The sequence below is a fragment of the Ursus americanus genome, chromosome 15, assembly GCF_024610735.1.
Source record: "Ursus americanus isolate L20-20 chromosome 15, mUrsAme1.1.p, whole genome shotgun sequence".
NCBI lineage: Eukaryota > Metazoa > Chordata > Mammalia > Carnivora > Ursidae > Ursus > Ursus americanus.
Genome location: NC_142141.1, coordinates 18,525,198 through 18,542,811, shown reverse-complemented (window position 1 = coordinate 18,542,811; position 17,614 = coordinate 18,525,198). Strand labels below are relative to the sequence as shown.

The following is a 17,614-nucleotide window of genomic DNA, read 5'->3' as shown; positions in this document are numbered from 1 at the left end:
GTGTCATTTAGTTAATAGAATTGGAGCAATATTAATTTTCTACTTTCGATAATTATGCTACAGTTATGTAAGCTGTTGACATTGGGGAAATTGGGTCAAGGATAAGCAGGAACTCTGCTTTTTCACTTACAGAAAAGTAAGTCTAAAATTATTTCAAAATAAAAGAAAGTTTTGTTTTTAAATGGACAAAGTGGTTTAAAAAAAAAAGTGACTTAGGAACTAGGCTCTAGAGTCAGAAAGATCTGGGGTCCCCGTCCTGGCCCTGCCACTTACTAGCTGGCAATTTTGGCCAGTTACTTAACTTCTACAAGCCCATTTCCTCATCTACATGACAGAGGAATATTAGAATTCATAGTATAGTGTTTTTATAAGGATGACTCCTCACTGCCTAGAAACAGCTTCGCATAGTTCCTTGCCACTTACTAAATAACAGCTTATGAACAAAAAAAGGATGAGAGGAGCCTAGAAATTTTAGGCTACAATGAGACATTTTCAGGGTGAATTTTCAGCAGCATTTCCAACAAGGACTTGCCCCCAGGTACCCACCTAAGTCCTGGGACAGTTACTTTAGGAGGCTATCATATACACATGTTCTTCTGGGAGATGTATTTTAAGAAACAGATTTTTCTTTGTTTATGCCAGAATGTTAGCAGTGATTATCTCCAAGTGATGGGATTTTTGTTTTCATCTTTGTTGTTTATCTGTATCTTCTAGCTGTCCAGTAATGAATGAGCCTATCTCATGGAAAAACTGGTTTGGGGTGTGTGGGTGTCCATGGCCTCTTCCCATCCCTTGAAAGGCACTAAATGTTCTTTTAGCTGAGAACAAAATCAAAACAAGCCGTGAAAGCCAGTGTTTATCAGGTGAGGGCAGCAGCCCCCGGGAGAGCAGCCACTCCCCGTGAAGCCCATGAAGAGGGGACCCCAGGGATGCTGTCTCCTGTGGGGTCGGGAGGCCCCGACTGGCCTTGGCTGAGAAGCTTTTGCCTTTTCTGAGAACCAGCCTGAGGAATCTGCTCCCTTCAGCCCTTCTCTCCACCTTGGAACCTCTGTTCTGAGACGGGAAGACAGCTTGATGATGCCAAGCTGGGAGGGTGGCAGAGATTTCTTAAGTCAGCCGCCCTCATCCTACACAGCTGAGCAAATGGTTCTCAGAGGGATATGATGCTGAATTTGAGGGCTGGCAGCTTGCAGGCTGTGTTTTGTTTAGGCTGCAGAGCACATTGGAAATTTTGAGCCAACATTTAACATTTGGAAGAATTTGAATAAAACTGCGGAAGCTTTGGCAACATCACACCAGCCCTTCCAGATGGCAATGATCCTCTAGAAATGACTAGACAATCCCGTCAGCCGGGCTGTGCTCTCTTCAACTTGCCGCCAGCCCCACTGGTGCACCTCGTTCTTGCGGAGGACCTTCCACGCCTCGCTGCACCTGACTTTGAGACCCCTGTTCTTCTCACCTGCCTGGGGCCACAGAGCTGGTCAGCAGCCCAGTGCGGCTGACACTCAGGGTTTCTGGTTCCCATCCAAGAGCTCTTTCCACTCCTTCACAGAAGTTGCCCCATTAGTTGTTTCATTGCCCCAGTTCTGCTTCTCTCCGTTGCCCCCAGTAAACCAACTCCACTATAGAAAACCGAGACCCTCTCAGAAGGCACCTGAACCACTCACGAGGCCTTTTCCCAAGCTTGATGCACTCACCCCGCATCCCAGAGGCAAGTGCCCTCCTATGATTTAGAGGCCAGAAGAATTTGACTGAGGCCAAAACAGGGCTTGGATTACCCATCAGGAACCTGGGTACTGTTTCATGGCAGGAGGAGTGGACCTGCATTTCCAGCAGCCCCGCAACAGCAGAGTTGAGAATTCCTTCTTTTGGTCTCCCTTGTAACTACGACACACATTCGTGAGACTGTTAAAATCACAGAACATTAGAACAGAAATTGTTCCCTGGTTTTTCATTTGCAGTTATCTTCCTGGTAACATGGCACCTCCATGTGCCATGGGACTCAGTGAGCTTAGAAATAAAATCATTGGCATTTACTCCATTTATTTTATTTATTTTATTTCTTACCCATCTGAAGTGAATGGGCACAAAGTTCAGAGTCCAGCTGGGGAGGCCCTAGGAGACAGAAGCAGAGCGGGGATTCTGTATTTCTGCCCTCCTTTACTTCACGGTGCACAATGACTGGAAACTTAGTCTTCCAGCTGCCATCCCAGAATGAAAATCCAGATTTTGACCTTCTTTTGAAAGATCGTGAGATCTGTCATTGCTGAGCCCATTCTGAGGGGCAACAACTCTGTGGAGTTAAGTGGCAGCTCCACTGTTGTCTGGGCAGACATTTTGCCACAGACAGCCCAGCCCCAGGAATCCCTCCCGCTCCTGCCTGCCTCTCCTCCCTGAGCTAGCTGGCCTCTACGGCCATTTCTGTTTGCAAGCTTCGATCCACTTCTGCACTTCAGGTTAGAGCCATAGAATCTGAGTTTCAGAAAAGGCAAAGCTCTGCGATTGGAATCATGGTCTGGGGCCTCCCCCTGGCCACACTCTGGACCCCAGCCAGCATGAGGGCTACCTGTGGCTGATGAGAATAAAATTGATTCCCTGGTGTGGGGCTGCATCCTGTGAGCGACTGCAGACACCTGAGCTCCCTATCCCAGCCATTAAAGCTGGCCCTCTGGCTGTCCCACCTCCTGGCCGCCCTCTGGTCAACTGCCCTTGCCAGTGTTGATGGAGTTTTTATATTGTCAAGCCATCTTTACTTTAATCAGCATTACTTTTCAGAAGACTTTCGTAGCAAATTGCTTCTGTATCACAGGCAGCTCTGTCATAGAGGCCCAAACACATGTGATTTGAAGTCAGAAGACCCGGGATCACACACTAAACCATGTTCTATATGCCCTGTGTGACCTTGGGCAAGTTACTTCACCCCCTGCACCTCATCTGTCCCCTCTATGAAACAGGGGCAGTCGTACCCATCTCAAGTGTCCTAGAGCATCACAGAGAGATGGCTTCTCTCTCTGCACAAGACTGTGCTTTGATTCTTTTTCACAGTATCACGACAAGGGACTAAAGCCAACCCAAAGGGTTTCACTCTCCTTTTACTTGCCAACAAACGCAGTGACCTGTTGTGTCTGCATATTGTCCATTCTCTGCCTGAAGGTGGGGTTCCAAGCAGTCAGGGCCCACAGCTCACGTGGGTCCTCGGGCCATGGCTTTCAGCGACACCTTTACCAACATGTAACCAGCCCCGTGCCTGGCAGACCCAGGAGGAATCCAAAGGAGGGGACATTCAATTTTAAAATCCAAAGGAGGGGGCATTCAATTTTAAAATTTCAGTAGTATGTAGTGGTTAAGAATATTGACTTTGGAGCCCAGCTTCCTGGATTTGGAGTCAAGTGATCTAACTTCTCCAAGCCTCAGTTTCTCTATGCATAAAGGAAGGGGTTTTTTGAGCATTAAATGAGTTAAGATATATAAAGTGCTAAGGATACTGCTTGGCATATATTAAATTGAATCACATGAACGTACTCATATTCGATGATATTTAACCTAAGAACAAGTAGTTTCACGTGGTCTGTGACCTAACAGTAAGTACTTAGTGAGTGGCAACTCTTACGATGGCTTTCTGCACGGCGGAGATAGAGCCTCTGGGGACAGCCAGTCACACCTTCCTCTTGTCGACTTGCAACGCTGAGCAGCAAGCTATTTCCTCACCAGTATGGAGACTGGAAGGCAAGCAGGCATGCTTTCCACCCGGGGGGTACGGATGGGGATTCGTACATGCCCTTCCCAGAGCAGGCGTGCAGCTTCCCTCCGCACAGTCTGGGAGTTCCTCCTCTGAAGAAGGGTGCATTGTCACATGCCATTGCGGGGGCCTAGTCTCCATGTCAGCCGTCGGGAGCTTGTCTGAGGGGCTCTCCCCCGCACGAAAGGCACCCGTACGATGAAGTGGGGCGCGTGTCAGGTCTGGGTGTATGCCCTTAGCAGCCCTGGGCTCTCTCTGGCAGGAGCTGGAGTGGCTGCTGGAGATCAACCGGCTCACGCACCGGCTGCTGTGCAAGCACATGACCCTGGACAGCTTCGACGCCATGTTCCGGGAGGCCAATCACAATGTGTCTGCCCCCTACGGCCGCATCACCCTCCACGTCTTCTGGGAGCTGAACTTCGACTTCCTCCCCAACTATTGCTACAATGGGTCCACCAACCGGTAAGGGAGTCCCTGTGCAAAGGGGGCTGGGATGGGCCGGGGACCGGGGAAGCGGGTCCTTCCTGTAATAGGCGTCTCATGGAGTTCCTCCTGGCTGGAGGCTCTGGCTGGAGGCGAGGAGGCCGCAGTGAACAGGCCTGCCTCTGAGAGCCTTTAGGCAAGGAGGATGCAGGTGATAAATGCAAAGAGTGAATTTGGAAGTGGGGGAAAGCCCCAGTCATGAGAGAGAAAACACCACCACCTGATCTAGCCTGGGAGGTGCTGGGAACCTCAAGAGAGGCTTCCTCCTCTGAGAAGTAACGCGTGAGTAGAGATGTGAAGGATAAGTAGGAGTAAATAAGGTGGAAAGACGGGAGAAGAATATTCCAGGCGAGGTGTCCAAGGAGCCAAGAGCCTGGTGAGGGTGGAGCCGCTGGGGTGGGGAATGGTGCCATGAAAGACAGCACAGGACCTGGGAGGAAGCAGGAGCCAGGCCATGCACCACCCCACAGGCCAACATAAGAGCAAGCGTGTGCTTTATGAGCAGATGGTACTTTTATGACGATATCCACGTACATGAATATGGTCGTGCAAAATAGGCACACATATGCGTGACAAAGTGACATATGTCTCCTGCGAGATGCACACAGCCCTGTGTCAGGCTCTAAGGTGAGGACAAGACCTAGTCCCTTATCCTCACGGAGGTTCAAAACCTGACAGAAGAGGGGTGGTGTATTCACGCCCAGAACAAGTACATTAGGTTACACCAACATGCATGTGTTTACAGGTCCTCTCAGTACCCTCAAGGCCTGGCTCATGACCAGTATTTAATAAGTATGTGCTGAATGAATAGAAGGGTCTGGGAGGAAACCACAGATGAGCCTGAATCCACACAATTAGCAAGACAGACTTCTGGTCCTGTAAAGATTTGGGACTTTGAATCCTCTTGAGCAGAGGTCTGCCAGCTATCACCCACAAGCCATATCTTGTTGCCAACTGTTTCTGTACATCTCATGAGCAAAGAATGCTATCGACATTTTTGAATGGTTGGGGGAAAAATCCAAAGAATTATAGTTTGATGACAAGTGAAAATCATTTGAAATATGTGAAGTTTTACTGGAACCCAGCCATGCTCATTCATCTACAACTGTTTATGGGTGCTTCACACTACCAGCACAGTTAAGTAATGGTGACAGAGACCATCTGGCTTGCAAAGCTGAGAATACTTCCTATCTGGGCCTTTACAGAAGGAGTTTGTGGAACCCTGCTCTTAAGAAGCCAACCTGGGGGTGGAGGGAAGGATCAGAGCCCCAGAGAAAGCCATTTTCAGGCCCAGCCAGTTGTCACTTTCTTGCCTACTGTTCTTGTGAGCAGCCATAGCCCAGAAGCTAGCCTGGGGATTTGGACTATGGTTTTCCCACCTATGGAAAGGAGACATTAGGTGAATGAATGGGCGTATGTCATAAGGGTTTAGTACCTTCATAGACAACCACCTAGAAACACTGTGGTTATACCTGGTCAGGAAGGGTTCCAGCTAGGTTGTGTCCTATGAAGAATGCTCTCAGGACCCAGTTAAGTCCCGCCTCCTCTCTTTTCCTCTACTAGTTTTGTTCGAACTGCCATTCCTTTCACCCAAGAACCACAAAGAGATAAACCCGCCAATGTCCAGCCTTATTACCTCTATGGATCCAAGGTGAGTAGTCTTGGCTGCGTCCTACTCCTAAGAAGACTAGTGAGCAAAAGCAAACAGAAAAGTGTTCCCCAAATCAGAAAAGTAGAAAGGTGCAGAGATAGAGAGGCAGCAGTGAGATCCAGGCAGAAACATGCGAGTATATTCATCTTTATTTGTGCAAAGCTAGCAAGGGTGGGGGTGAAGCAGACCTGGCAGGGGTGGTTCCTGGGTGGGAATTATTTGGGGGGATTTCACTGACGTGAGCAGCGAAGTAGGCGTGTGGGGCTTCTCATCTTCATCCTGTCTCCTCCTGTTGCTCAGTTGATTCATTGCAGTATGACCGTGTGATTCTGGGATTTTGTGTTCCAGAAAGGCAAGGGTTTTGTAGACAGGAAGCAATTGGGAAGGTGGAGTTTTGAAGGAAATCCCAGAGAGCTGGAGCTAGAGCCGAGAGACAGGTCTTCTCCCATCTCTTTGCCGCTTTGTTCACAATACACATCCTGACACTAGCCAGGCCTCCAAAATGGAACCCTGTTCTAGACCTTCAGTCCTTTGCCGTCCATTAAACGGACATTTATTAAGCGCCCACAATAAGCCAGACATTGGGCTAGATTCTGCATGCTGGGGATGTATCAGAGATTAAAACAGACATCATCTCTACCCTCCTCGAATTTCTACACCCATGGTGGGGACAGGGGATAGTGGTCACTAAGTCTCACCAACACTATGATAGATGTGGGAGATCTATTTCTTACCCTGTGGGTTTGAAGGGGAAGAATGCCTCTGCAAGAGTGAGATGTGTCCACAACAAAGCCAACATTTTTCTTTGTGATGGAATAAAAATGGCCACCTTTGACCCCGTTTTCAAAAAGTAAGCACAGATGGACTCAGAAGAACTGAATGAATACATATAAGAAAAGGTACTCCTCTAGGTCGGGGAGCCCTAGATTGGGGAGTATGGTGAACCAAAGAGCTCCCACCACTGGGCCCTACAGGTGGGCTTAGAAGGTCTTGGGATGATGCTGGGATGGTGCAGATGTCCTCTCCAGTACAGCCAGTCTGGTCAAGGCAGCTTTCTCAAAACAAGGGACACTTTGAGCCAGCATTTCAGATAGTTCACAGACATGTCATTGAATGACCCTGACTCACAAAGTAAGAAACAACACCTCCTTTTCCAGATCTCTTTCAAACCTTGTGATTATAACAAGGAGAAAGACAGATTTATGTTGATGCTTATATGTTTTTAATACTTTCTGCTTTCCAATTTCCTTTTTTATCAAAGCTTAGAGAGCAGACCTTAAGCTCAGAGTCTTTAGTAGGCAATGGAATCTAAGTCAAACTGAATGTTATTTTGTTTCCATTATATGTATTCTTATGTCTCTTCTACTTATAGCAGGAGGGTGCTGGGTTTTCACTTATATAGTCATATAAGTCTATCTTTTAAAATAAGTTTAAGTTTTAAAAATGAGTCAATTTAAAGACAAATATTGTTAATAATAGTAAAGATAGTGTATGGTTTAAACAAAATGGAGATGGGGTACGAGGTGGTATGTGATTGCCTGAAAGCTGGAAAACACTATAGAGCATGGCTTCTCAATCTTTCCAAAATGATCCCCCCAACAGCAGAGGGGACTGGACGTCTGCCTCAGCTGACTGAAAGCATAACCCAAAGAGCCCATCTTCAACTCAAAAGTTTCCTCGAAGTCCTGTGTTTTATTAAGTCATGCAAATTTTGCTTTCTATGCCATAATTTATTTATGATTGTTTTAACTTTAAAATAATGTTTTTCATTCCTAACTGGGCTCCCCTAAATGGACACTCCTGGGACACCATGCTTCTCCTTTGGCATACTGTGGGGTATATGCTTTCCAGCTTGAGAAGCTTTGCCACAGGGCGTTCGTCCAACCTGGATGACGCACAAGAGCACTGACAGTTGAGGGGAGGCAAATGGGTGGCCTAGGGACACATTTTTACAAAAGATCTAACGTACGGAGGGCTTTAAGCTACACGACGCGGGCCGACCCCTGCCTACCTCTCACTCCCTAAAGTGAGGCAGTATGGCAGGATGATCACCACTGCCCCTCAGTAAGGCCCCCACGTCGTCGGGGACATCCTGATTGGCAGCATCCTGGTCAGCGGCATCATCCTGGTTGGCTTCCCCTTCGGCTTCCGGTTCGGCTTCTGCTCCGGAGTTCTTGCGTGGCATCTCCACCAGGGGGAGCCCCTGCAGGTCTTCCTCCCTCTGCCCAAGCGCGGGGGCCTCCTCCGGCCATCTCACCAACCCATTGGCTTCCTCCATGTGGCCGGCTCTGTAAGACCATCGAGGCTCATGGCAGCGGATACACCAGAACTGGAGGCAGATGAAAGCCAAGACGGCCGTGAAGCAGGCCAGCAGAATGGCCATCAACACCCACAGGGAGATCTGGGGGTCCACCAGGGAGCTCCCAGCGGCCAGTGGGCTCTTATCCAGGGTATGGAACATGGTGCAGTAGTGCCTATAGGGGAAGGCAGCCTTCTTGCAGCTGATGCACAGGAAGTAGAGAGTGGAAGGGGCGAGGTGTTCCAGCACCACGGAGCTGATTGTTCGAGGCACCTTCTCCTCGTGGTGGAAGCTGTAGCGCAGATAACCGGAGAAGATGCTGTTCCAGTTGGGCCTGTACATAATATGGTAGTAGTCCTCCAGGCAGGGCTCCGAGGATGACCAGGAAATGATGGCTCCTGTATAAGAAACGTTCCCAACCTCGATGTTCATCCTGATTCTAGAACCAGAATCAAAGTGAAAATGACAGCCCCTTATTGAAGTATTTATGTACGATACTCATAACTGCCATATATCAAGCATTCATGGTGGGGACTAATATTGCCCCTGTTTTACAAAGAAATGGAGGTCAAGAGGTTACGTTAACTCAACGAAGGCATAGCTAAGAAATAACAGAACGGAAGTTCAAATCAGGGCTGTCTCACATCAAAGCCTGTGGCCTGCAGGCCTGAAAAAGGTGAGCCCATATCCCCCAGCCTCCTCCTGCCCTGGCTCAGTTCCTTTAGACACAACTTTGTTTCCAACACTTTAAAAAAACGAAGAAAGGCAATAAAAGAAATCGGACAACCCGGTTAACGTGCCCACGTTAGTCACCACGGCTCTGCAACCTCCAAGTCAGCCAATTATATCACCTACGATATCCCTTCTGCTTCTGCTCCCAGTGGCTATGAGCTCGGTCATCTAGAACATTCTGCCCACCACTGCTTTTTTAGCTTCCCAGTTCTGTTGCCCATGAGAGTGGAGATTTGCGTCATCACTCCTTGGCAGCTGATTTCTCCCCAAAGCCTCTGCTCATGTTTTGTTTCTTTGTTTATTCAAGGCCGAAGGTACCCAGGAAATTAGTTGTATAGGTCAAGACAGTCAGCTCCTACTACCAGCATAAATGCTACTATTTACTACCTCTGGCACTGTGAGTGTTAACAGTGAGAGTAATCACCAACAGTTAGTGAGTGGTTGCCGTGTCACATCTAGTATGTGTCACGCTAGAGGCTCACAACCGTAATAAATTTCCCTTAATCTTCAACACGCCCTCTGAGCTAGCTCCCCATTTTACAGATGAGCAATCTGAGGTCACTCGGCTCATAGGTAGACTCAAAGCCACTTAACTGCTACATTTCCAAATGCAAGGCTGCTGGGTTCCGTGACAGAACGTTATTACAAAATGAGGTGCTGGTACTAAGACCCAGTTGCTGTTTTTCCACAAATCAAATGAGCCCTCTTCAGATTACCAGCCCTCCCGCTTTGGTAAGAGAACACCATCTTCAAGCTTTGTGATTTCTCTTAAATGCTATCTCTTTGAGAGGGAGAGTTTCCCCTGATCTAAAATTCAGGGGCAGCCATATTCATTCAGCCTGTGTCTGTTCACGTATGGGTCTCACCCAGCCCTGTTCTCTGCCCTTCCTGTCTCACGTGAGACACAGAAGACTGCGTTTTTAGATTGTAATGACCTAGTAAAAACCCATCAACCAGATTTTAACCTGAATTGGATGTGAAGCCAAACTGATTCCTATTACAAGCTGTACTCTCTCCTCCCTGCCTCCCTCCCACCTTCCATTTTCATGCCCGTTTACCGAGAGGAGGTGGGCTGCAGGAAGATGCGTAGCACTGAGCGATTTCTCAATCCTTGTTTTTCTTCTCTAAGGATGACAGTGAACTGAAATGCTCAGGAAGGGGAAAGAGTTCCCTTCTGTTTGGTTGGATATTTCTTCCCAGAAACAGGGGTAATGAGAGGGACAAGACAGGTGTGCTCAGATCCCTCCGGGGAAGGTCATTGTAAAGGAGGCTGTTTGCACTCCCTTCGTCAGTCTCCCTTCTCATGACCTCCCCCATTCACTGCACCCCACCCCACACATCCCTATAAACACACTTCTGACCAGAATGAAAAGAGCTTAATTCATTACTTATAACGCAGAGGCAATGGCCTTTGTAAAACCCTTCCAGCCGGGGTGATCGGGAATCCCATTTTTTTTTGTCATGAATCTTTTCTCCTGTTTCGCTTCGCATCTGCTGCTGGCTGTCTTTGCAGACTGAGTTCTCTACAGCAGACATTTTTAAGGGCTTTTTGGCAAGACACTGTAGCAGCATCTTCAGCTTTTGGGACCAGATCAGTCTCCCTTATTTGCTTTTCTTTCTCTGCTTCTGTTTCTAAATTCCCCCTATTTTTAGCTATTCATATTGCCATTGCCTGGCCCTCTGCCAAGCAGAGTGTGAAAGGAAAAACCATTTCCATTTCCAAGAAGAGCCATTTATGTCCCTTACCTGATGCTCGCGCTGTGGATCTGGTTAGAACGCAGCCTGCAGAGGCCGAGACAGAGTGGACCAACGCTGAAGGAATGGAGCCTTCTCCCCTCCTCTGCTCTGGGCTCTCCTTGATGCCTCTCTCGCCACTGTCTGAGTAATCCCACTGTCGCCCCCAACGCTCACATTATTCATTTCTTCAGATCAGCATCATTCACCATGGCAACCAGCAGGCATCTGTACGCACGATGCTTTCAGGGACCAGTCTGGGAAGGCTTTTGCCCACTGAGCGGAGCTCTCATTCCTTTGGCCAAAAAAAGGCAAACAGTCTCCTGCAAACAGATCCTCAGAATGGTACTAATTCTTCCAAGGCTGCCAAAATTTTCTCTCTAATTGGCTGGTGATTGTTTTTTGCCCCATCGAGACCCTCTTTGGACAATGATGAAATGCAAAGATGCCCTTCTCAGTTATCCAATTAAATACAGTTACACAATTAAAATAGTAATTTTATCCCAAGCCCTCCCACCCCTACCCCACCTCTATACCATCTTCTTTCTTCATTCTTGTCTCCCGTGGCATTCTCTAGTTACACGACACTGGCCAAGAGTCTTTTATTCTCTGGGCCTCAATTCCATCATCTGTGAAGCTCTGGGCTTGGGCTAGATGGGGATGGCAGGTGGAAAGCAGGAGTACTACCCCTGCCCAGTCCTGAACCCGTGTCAGGCTTGCTGAACCATCACAGCACTGGCACTGGGTTGATCTGAGCGCACCACCAAAATTCTGGTCTACCCAGAACCCCAGAGTGTGACCTTATTTGGAAATAGGGTCTTTATAGATTGAATTCATTAAAGATCTTGAAATGATATCATCCTAGATTTAAGGGGAGCCCTAAATCCGATGACTGGTGTCTTGATAAGAGAAAGGAGAGGGAGACTCACGCGCAGAGGGACACAAAGGGACGAAGCCACATAAAGACAGAGGCAGAGGCTGGAATGGGCTCCCATACACAAGGAGCAGCACCAGGCACCACCCGGAAGTGGAAGATGCAAGGAAGGAGTCTCCCTTGTTGGAGGGAGTGTGGCCCAGCCAGCACCCTGAGCTGAGGCGTCCGGCCTCCCGAACTATGAGATATTACGGTGTTAAGGCGCCACGTTCATGGAAATTTGTTACAGTGGCTTGGGGGGGAACTAATACAGCACTCCGTCCACTTGGGCTCAGAAACACAAGCATCCCAAGAAACTGCTTACCAACCCACCACTTGGGGGTTGACACCGGAAATGGAAACTGCTTACTCTTCCTGGATTGGATGGTCCCCAAAGTTCCTTTTCTTTGAAGAATCCTGACCCGTCTTCCATTTTCCACAAAGGTACATCTGTCTCTGAGATTCCACCCCTTCCTGGACCCTCAACCTTGAAAGAATTTGTTGCCATCATTATTGGGGCAATCACGGAGCGTGTCTGAAGGATAAGGAGAATAAAGTTCGGTCATCTTCGGGCACCAAGTTTGTGGAAATTTGTGATAGCAGTTCCAGCCCAGACAGATTTAGATCTGAATTATTTTACACAAATTACATGCTTTTAAAAGTCAGGTTTTTTCTCTCCTTGGTTCTTGGCCAAAATATCCAAGTGAACCCCTGAAAGTCCCCTTGTGATTCACATGAGTGATAATCAAAAAGTTATGAAGACTTTCCTGGTGAGCTACGGACCCTCCCCTGGCCAAGGGTCTCTGTGAGGCTTGGCGTCTCGGGATGTCCCTTGATGAGACACTTGCTCTGTGGCTTTCCCATGGCATTAGGTCTTCCCGGGGGGCCTGTCTAAACTCTGCTGTAATGTGTGCTAATGGCGACTCCCTGCAGAACATAAAAGTGTCCTCTCCACAGAAAGGCCAGTGTGGTAGTTTGCAGGTGCCTTTTGAAAAGGTTATTTTGAGGGAAATAAAAATACCAGACTTAGGAGACCTGTGGAGCAACGAGATAGAGCTCGAGCCTTTGCCACAGAAAACAGGAATTTATTTTTAATGCTCCTGGATGCCATTTTTAACACTAAGCTCTTTATTTGAGAAGTTGAGACACTGAGAGAATGGGAGTGAGGCCCAGAAGCCCTTCCTGTTTCACAGATCCCGAGAGAAGGGAATGGCATTCCTCAGACCATACGACTGATCAGTGGCAAAGCCAGGAGTGGAAACTAGGTCCCCAGCTCACAGTCCTGGGTGCATCCTGCCCCTTGGGGCCACCACCATCCACCAGCAGCACCCAGAGGAGCCAGAGAGCCCTCAGGGCGTGAGATAAATCTCCTGGGGGCACTTGCCTCAGGAGGTCACATCCCAGCAGACTCACCCTCTCTCCTCCTTCAGGGAGGACCTTCCTGCGGTGGAGCCAAGCTGGAGCCCTTTCAGCCGGCAGCCCAGGAGGGCCCTGGTTGGCTTGCACTGCTAGTAAATTATTGCCGGGGGAAAGCAGCCTGACTGGGGTCCCCATGCCCTTCCTGACGGTGGCAGCAAAGGACGATTCCTCAGCCCCAAAGCTGACACCACCCAGGAGAAGGGAGTCGTTCAGAGTGCAGGCCCTAAAACCCCAAGGCTGGGTTCAAATCCTGCCTGTGTAGCCTTGGCACATCCCCTCACTTTTCTATACCTTGGTTAACTCTTCTGTAAGACGGAATATGGAGAATCCTTGTCTGACGTGTTTTAGCCTGAGATGAGCCTCTCTATGTAAGTGCTAGGTCTACGACAGCTGTTACTCTTCAGAAGGCAAGGTCAGTGGGCCAGAGCCATTTCCCAGGGTGACTGTGGCTTCATCCAGGAGGTATAATGGGCAAGGTTTGCACCCTATGTCATGCTTCCTTCCTTCCTTTCTTTTTCTTTTGTAAAACAGCTTTGTTATTTAAAAAATATCTATATGCTCTTTGTATATAAATTACAGAATACAGAAAGCCCAAAGACAACAGTCAAACCTATACAACTCAGAAATAACCACTGAGAACATTCTGGCGCGTTTTACATGTGCTTTGTCACTTTATCCACGCAACAACTCTTTGAGGTAGGCGTCTTATCATGGTTGTGCAAAAGGGGAAACTGAGGCTCCAGAGGTTCATTAACTTGACCATCATTATGAAGTGGGGTTTGGCAGAGCCATGCCACCCCCTGGTCTGTGGTCCCCGAAGCCAGAGCTCCTGGCCACCCTCGCTGTCGTGCTGCTCTTCCCTCTCCTGCGCCATTCTTCTGTCAGCGCGAGTCAACAGGAACCCTTACCTTTGCTCAGCTTCTCTGGAGAAGTAGACACAGGACTTCACCGTTTAGTGGATTCCAGAATGATGGGAACAGACAAGGAACTAAAAGACCTCAGAGAGAACATCCAACCACCTGAACGCAGCCAGCAGAAGCAGGGGAACCATCAAATACACCTGGAGAAATGCATTCAGCCAGTGTTTCCTCTCCCTGCTCTGGAGTCCGGAGTCCACGTTCCCTGACCAGGAGCTCTGTCGCTGAGGGTTAGAGGGGATAGTAAATGTCACAACTGGTCCAGTAATTGAAACTAGTATAGGAGCCTAAGTTTTAAACATAGTATTCTCTAAGTAACATGCATTATATAGACTCTATCATGAAACTGCCTTCCAGGTGACATTGATTGTCACACAAATCAGCTCTTAAATGATACCAGTAGTTTCCCAGTAATTTTTCAGTCTTTAGAAATTGTTGGTGTGGCCTTGTGTTTGGTGTGGTCATCACTAGCTGAATGATGCCTCGGTCTGAGCCATGATTTGACCTCGGGGAAATTCATCACACTCTTGCAGTGCTTTCTCCAGTAAGTCATAGTCCGTAAGACCTAGGGCCCAGTGCTTTGCTGCACCCAGCCGGGTACATGTCAGCCGGGCCCATGCCTTGCTCCCAGCACTTCCCACGCGGCCGGCCCGGGGGGTCTGCATCAGCCCCACTGACAAGACCACCAGCAGCGCCACTGGCTCTGCTCTGGTCCCCCTGCTCTCATGCCTGCGTGGCACCACTCCCCAGCATGACCGATCCTCAGTCCGGAAGACTTTTGTTATTTTGAGAGCTTGCACGCGTGGCGAAATAGCATTTTGTTTCTCTTCACTTTGATTCCTCCTCTGCCGAATGGGGCTGATTGTTCCTTGCCTTACCTGGTGTAGGAGCTGATAATGCCCCCCCAAAGACATCAGGTCCTAATCCTGCACCCCAGAAATATTACTCTACTCGAAAAAAGGTCTCTGTAGATGTGAGTACGTGAAGGACCATGAGATGGGAAGATTATTTTAGATTATCAGGATGGGTCCTTAAATGCTATCACAAGAGTCCTTGTAAGAGGGAGGCGGAAGGAGGTTACACACATCTCAGGAGATTGGAGGGAGGTGGGCCACAACCCAGCCACTGGAAGCTGGAAGAGGCAAGGGATGGGTTCTTCCCTCCAGCCTCATGGGGGGAGGGGGGAGGTGTGGCCCTGTTGACACCTTGATCTTAGCCATCATACTGATTTTGGTTTATGGCTTCCAGAACTATGAGAGAATATATTTCTGCTGTTTTACCAGATTTGTGGTGATCTGTTATAGCTGCCGCAGAAAATGAATACACCTGGGTAGTGATGAAGGAATTATTCATAAGCCGAGACGCATTATGCACTTGTGTATCATTGTATGGGTACAGGTTATTTAAAAAGACATCAGTTTAAAACTTTCAGCATCTCTAAGTATTATAGCACTGGTATGATACCACCAAACAGAAGTTCGGTTCCTGTTCCCCCTCTTGCCTTCTCCTCTTATCTTTATTCATGAGACAAGAAAGGGAGGAGCATCAATTCTTGAGGTCTCTAGAGCAACTCCCTTGGATTTTTCAGCCTCTGAGCTCAGAAGTCCAAGAAGGAGCCCAGATGTGCGAGACCCATCCCACGGCTCACTACATATCAAGAAGGGACAGACAGAAACGTTAGCAAACGATGCACTTGAACCTGTAACTCAGGATTTATCAGTCCTTTAACCCAACCCGTCTTAGCCTGTAGGCTCTCCCAACAAGGTCTGCGTTACAGTTTTATTCATCTCTCAGTCTTCTTGCCCTACGCGGATTTCAGAGTTGAGCTGCAGCCTGAATTCAACCTGAACTAGGGGGCCATGTTTGTGTCCTTGGGCTGATGGGATTCGGATTACTCAAGGAACATTAGAGAAATTGTAACTAATGTAGGAAATTAGAAACAGTTTTAACTCCTCTTGGGATCTCTGAAGGCAGGGATTATGATTCCAGAAAGCAGAGATGCAAATTGCTTGCAAATTCAGTTTGCCAAATAAATAGGCCTCATTGCTTGGAGGGGCTGGCTGTGTTTACTGCCAGTGAGGGCTAGAGGCCTGAGGACTTAGAAGTCCATATACAATGCTTAAAAATGATAAAAATGGTATTTTTTATGTGATGTATACATTACCACAGGTTTTCTTAGAATCCATATAATAATATATTACAGGGCCCAGGATCTGCCAGCTCAAACTTACCGTATCTTCTCTCCTTAAAATACTGTCCTGCCTTTAAAAAATAATAATAAAATAAAAATGCACATCTGTGTCATGTATTAAAAATGTGGTTCTAGTTTCTCAATCAGGTTGGTTTATTTCTTGAGATCTCACAAAATTAGCTATTTTGCACAATAGTATGGATTTAAACAAGCTCGATTCGAAGCGAGATATCCTAAATAAGGTACCTAATTCGTTTCTAAGGCAGGCCGGTTGATTGGTACTGAGTCAGCAAGATTGGTTCGGTGTAAGAGATATGTAGCAAGTTTCCAGTGTCTTAAGTCCTGTTGCCTTCCTGTTTTTCTTTGCCAAACCTCAGAAAATGGCCAGGCTCCCATATTCCCACATTTTCTCAATAGGGCCCAGCCTCCTATTGAGCCAGCAGGTCAGACGGGTGCCCTGCGGGGGTGCGTGTGTGCATGCACTTTGCACTATGCCTGCGTGCTTCCTCTTGCATGGCTCTGGTCTAGTTTGGGGGGTGGGGGGAGCTTATTCACTTCGGAGGACTTGACTTCTGCTCATTTCATGCTGATCCTTCTGAGTGTGGGCCATGGGCGGAGGCCTAAATTTCTGGTCTCGACCCGAATCCAAGCCTGATGTCGGCCCCTCCACAAGAGGCGTCTTCCGTGCCCTGAGCGGGTTTGTAAGAGGAATTCTTTACACCCCTGTGTGTGGTAAAACAACTCCAAAATTATTCTCCTTCTTGGTGCAGAACTGGGGAGCTTCCCCAGTTTCCATCTGCTGGAATATATTTTTTATTTGCACTCGCCACGCATGTTAAGGGAAACTTGGTACTGGAAGCTCCTAGATTAAGAGTGAAGGTTCAGGCCGCGAAGGAGGGGCACCCGGGAAGACAGCACTGCAGCGGGAGTCGGAAACGGAAGTGAGCTTATCTGTCCAACCCTGAGTGCAGGCCGGGCTCCCTTCTAGCAGCACCGTGTTTCTCAGCCTCCACGGGTTCACTGGCAGCCAGGAGGGCCTCTACCCAACACCGTCTGTTGTTGGACAGCTCCCATTTCTAGACTGTTGTCAATATGGAGCAAAGTCTGTGCATTTTTGATGTTCTGTCAGCTAGTCCCAGTCTTACGGCCTCTGTCACATCCCCATGCGGGATTCACCTAGTGTGTTATGTAAAACTGTAGCCCACACGTGCGCTCCCCTCTGCACATTCAGGGGATTGTGACTGTAGCCAAAGCTGCTGGGAGATATTTGACCAAGAATCTGTATTTTCTTCGTCTTCACTTACCAAATTATCAAACGAAGGAGTACTAATTGCAGGGAGTGCATTCAGTGTACCAGGCACCACGCACAGGGCTTTCTATGTGTTCCCTCACCTACACTTCCCACAGCCAGGCGCCTGGCTGGCTCAGCTGGTGACACAGCCAGCTCTTGGGCTCTGCTCAGGTCTTGATCTCAGGGTCGTGAATTCAAGCCCCACGTTGGGGTCCACGCTGGACATGGAGCCTACTTAAAAAAAT

General features: G+C 48.2%; 2 protein-coding genes across 3 annotated transcripts in view; one reads left to right on the top strand and one right to left on the bottom strand.

The window, feature by feature from the left end:
• The window catches only part of CYFIP2 (cytoplasmic FMR1 interacting protein 2), a 120,818-nt gene that overhangs the window by 63,840 nt on the left and 39,364 nt on the right, over positions 1-17,614 (top strand). For both annotated transcript variants that reach the window (XM_045791993.2, XM_045791994.2), the window contains exons 22-23: positions 4,002-4,201; positions 5,786-5,873. In XM_045791993.2, the coding sequence (XP_045647949.1) occupies positions 4,002-4,201; positions 5,786-5,873 (288 nt within the window). The remainder of the gene's footprint in view (positions 1-4,001; positions 4,202-5,785; positions 5,874-17,614) is intronic.
• On the bottom strand, positions 6,005-10,754 carry FNDC9 (fibronectin type III domain containing 9). Its single transcript, XM_045791995.2, has 2 exons — positions 10,651-10,754; positions 6,005-8,611 (listed from the first exon to the last, which is right to left on the bottom strand). The coding sequence occupies exon 2, from the start codon at positions 8,602-8,604 to the stop codon at positions 7,888-7,890; it is 717 nt and encodes a 238-aa protein (XP_045647951.1). The 5' UTR covers positions 8,605-8,611; positions 10,651-10,754; the 3' UTR covers positions 6,005-7,887.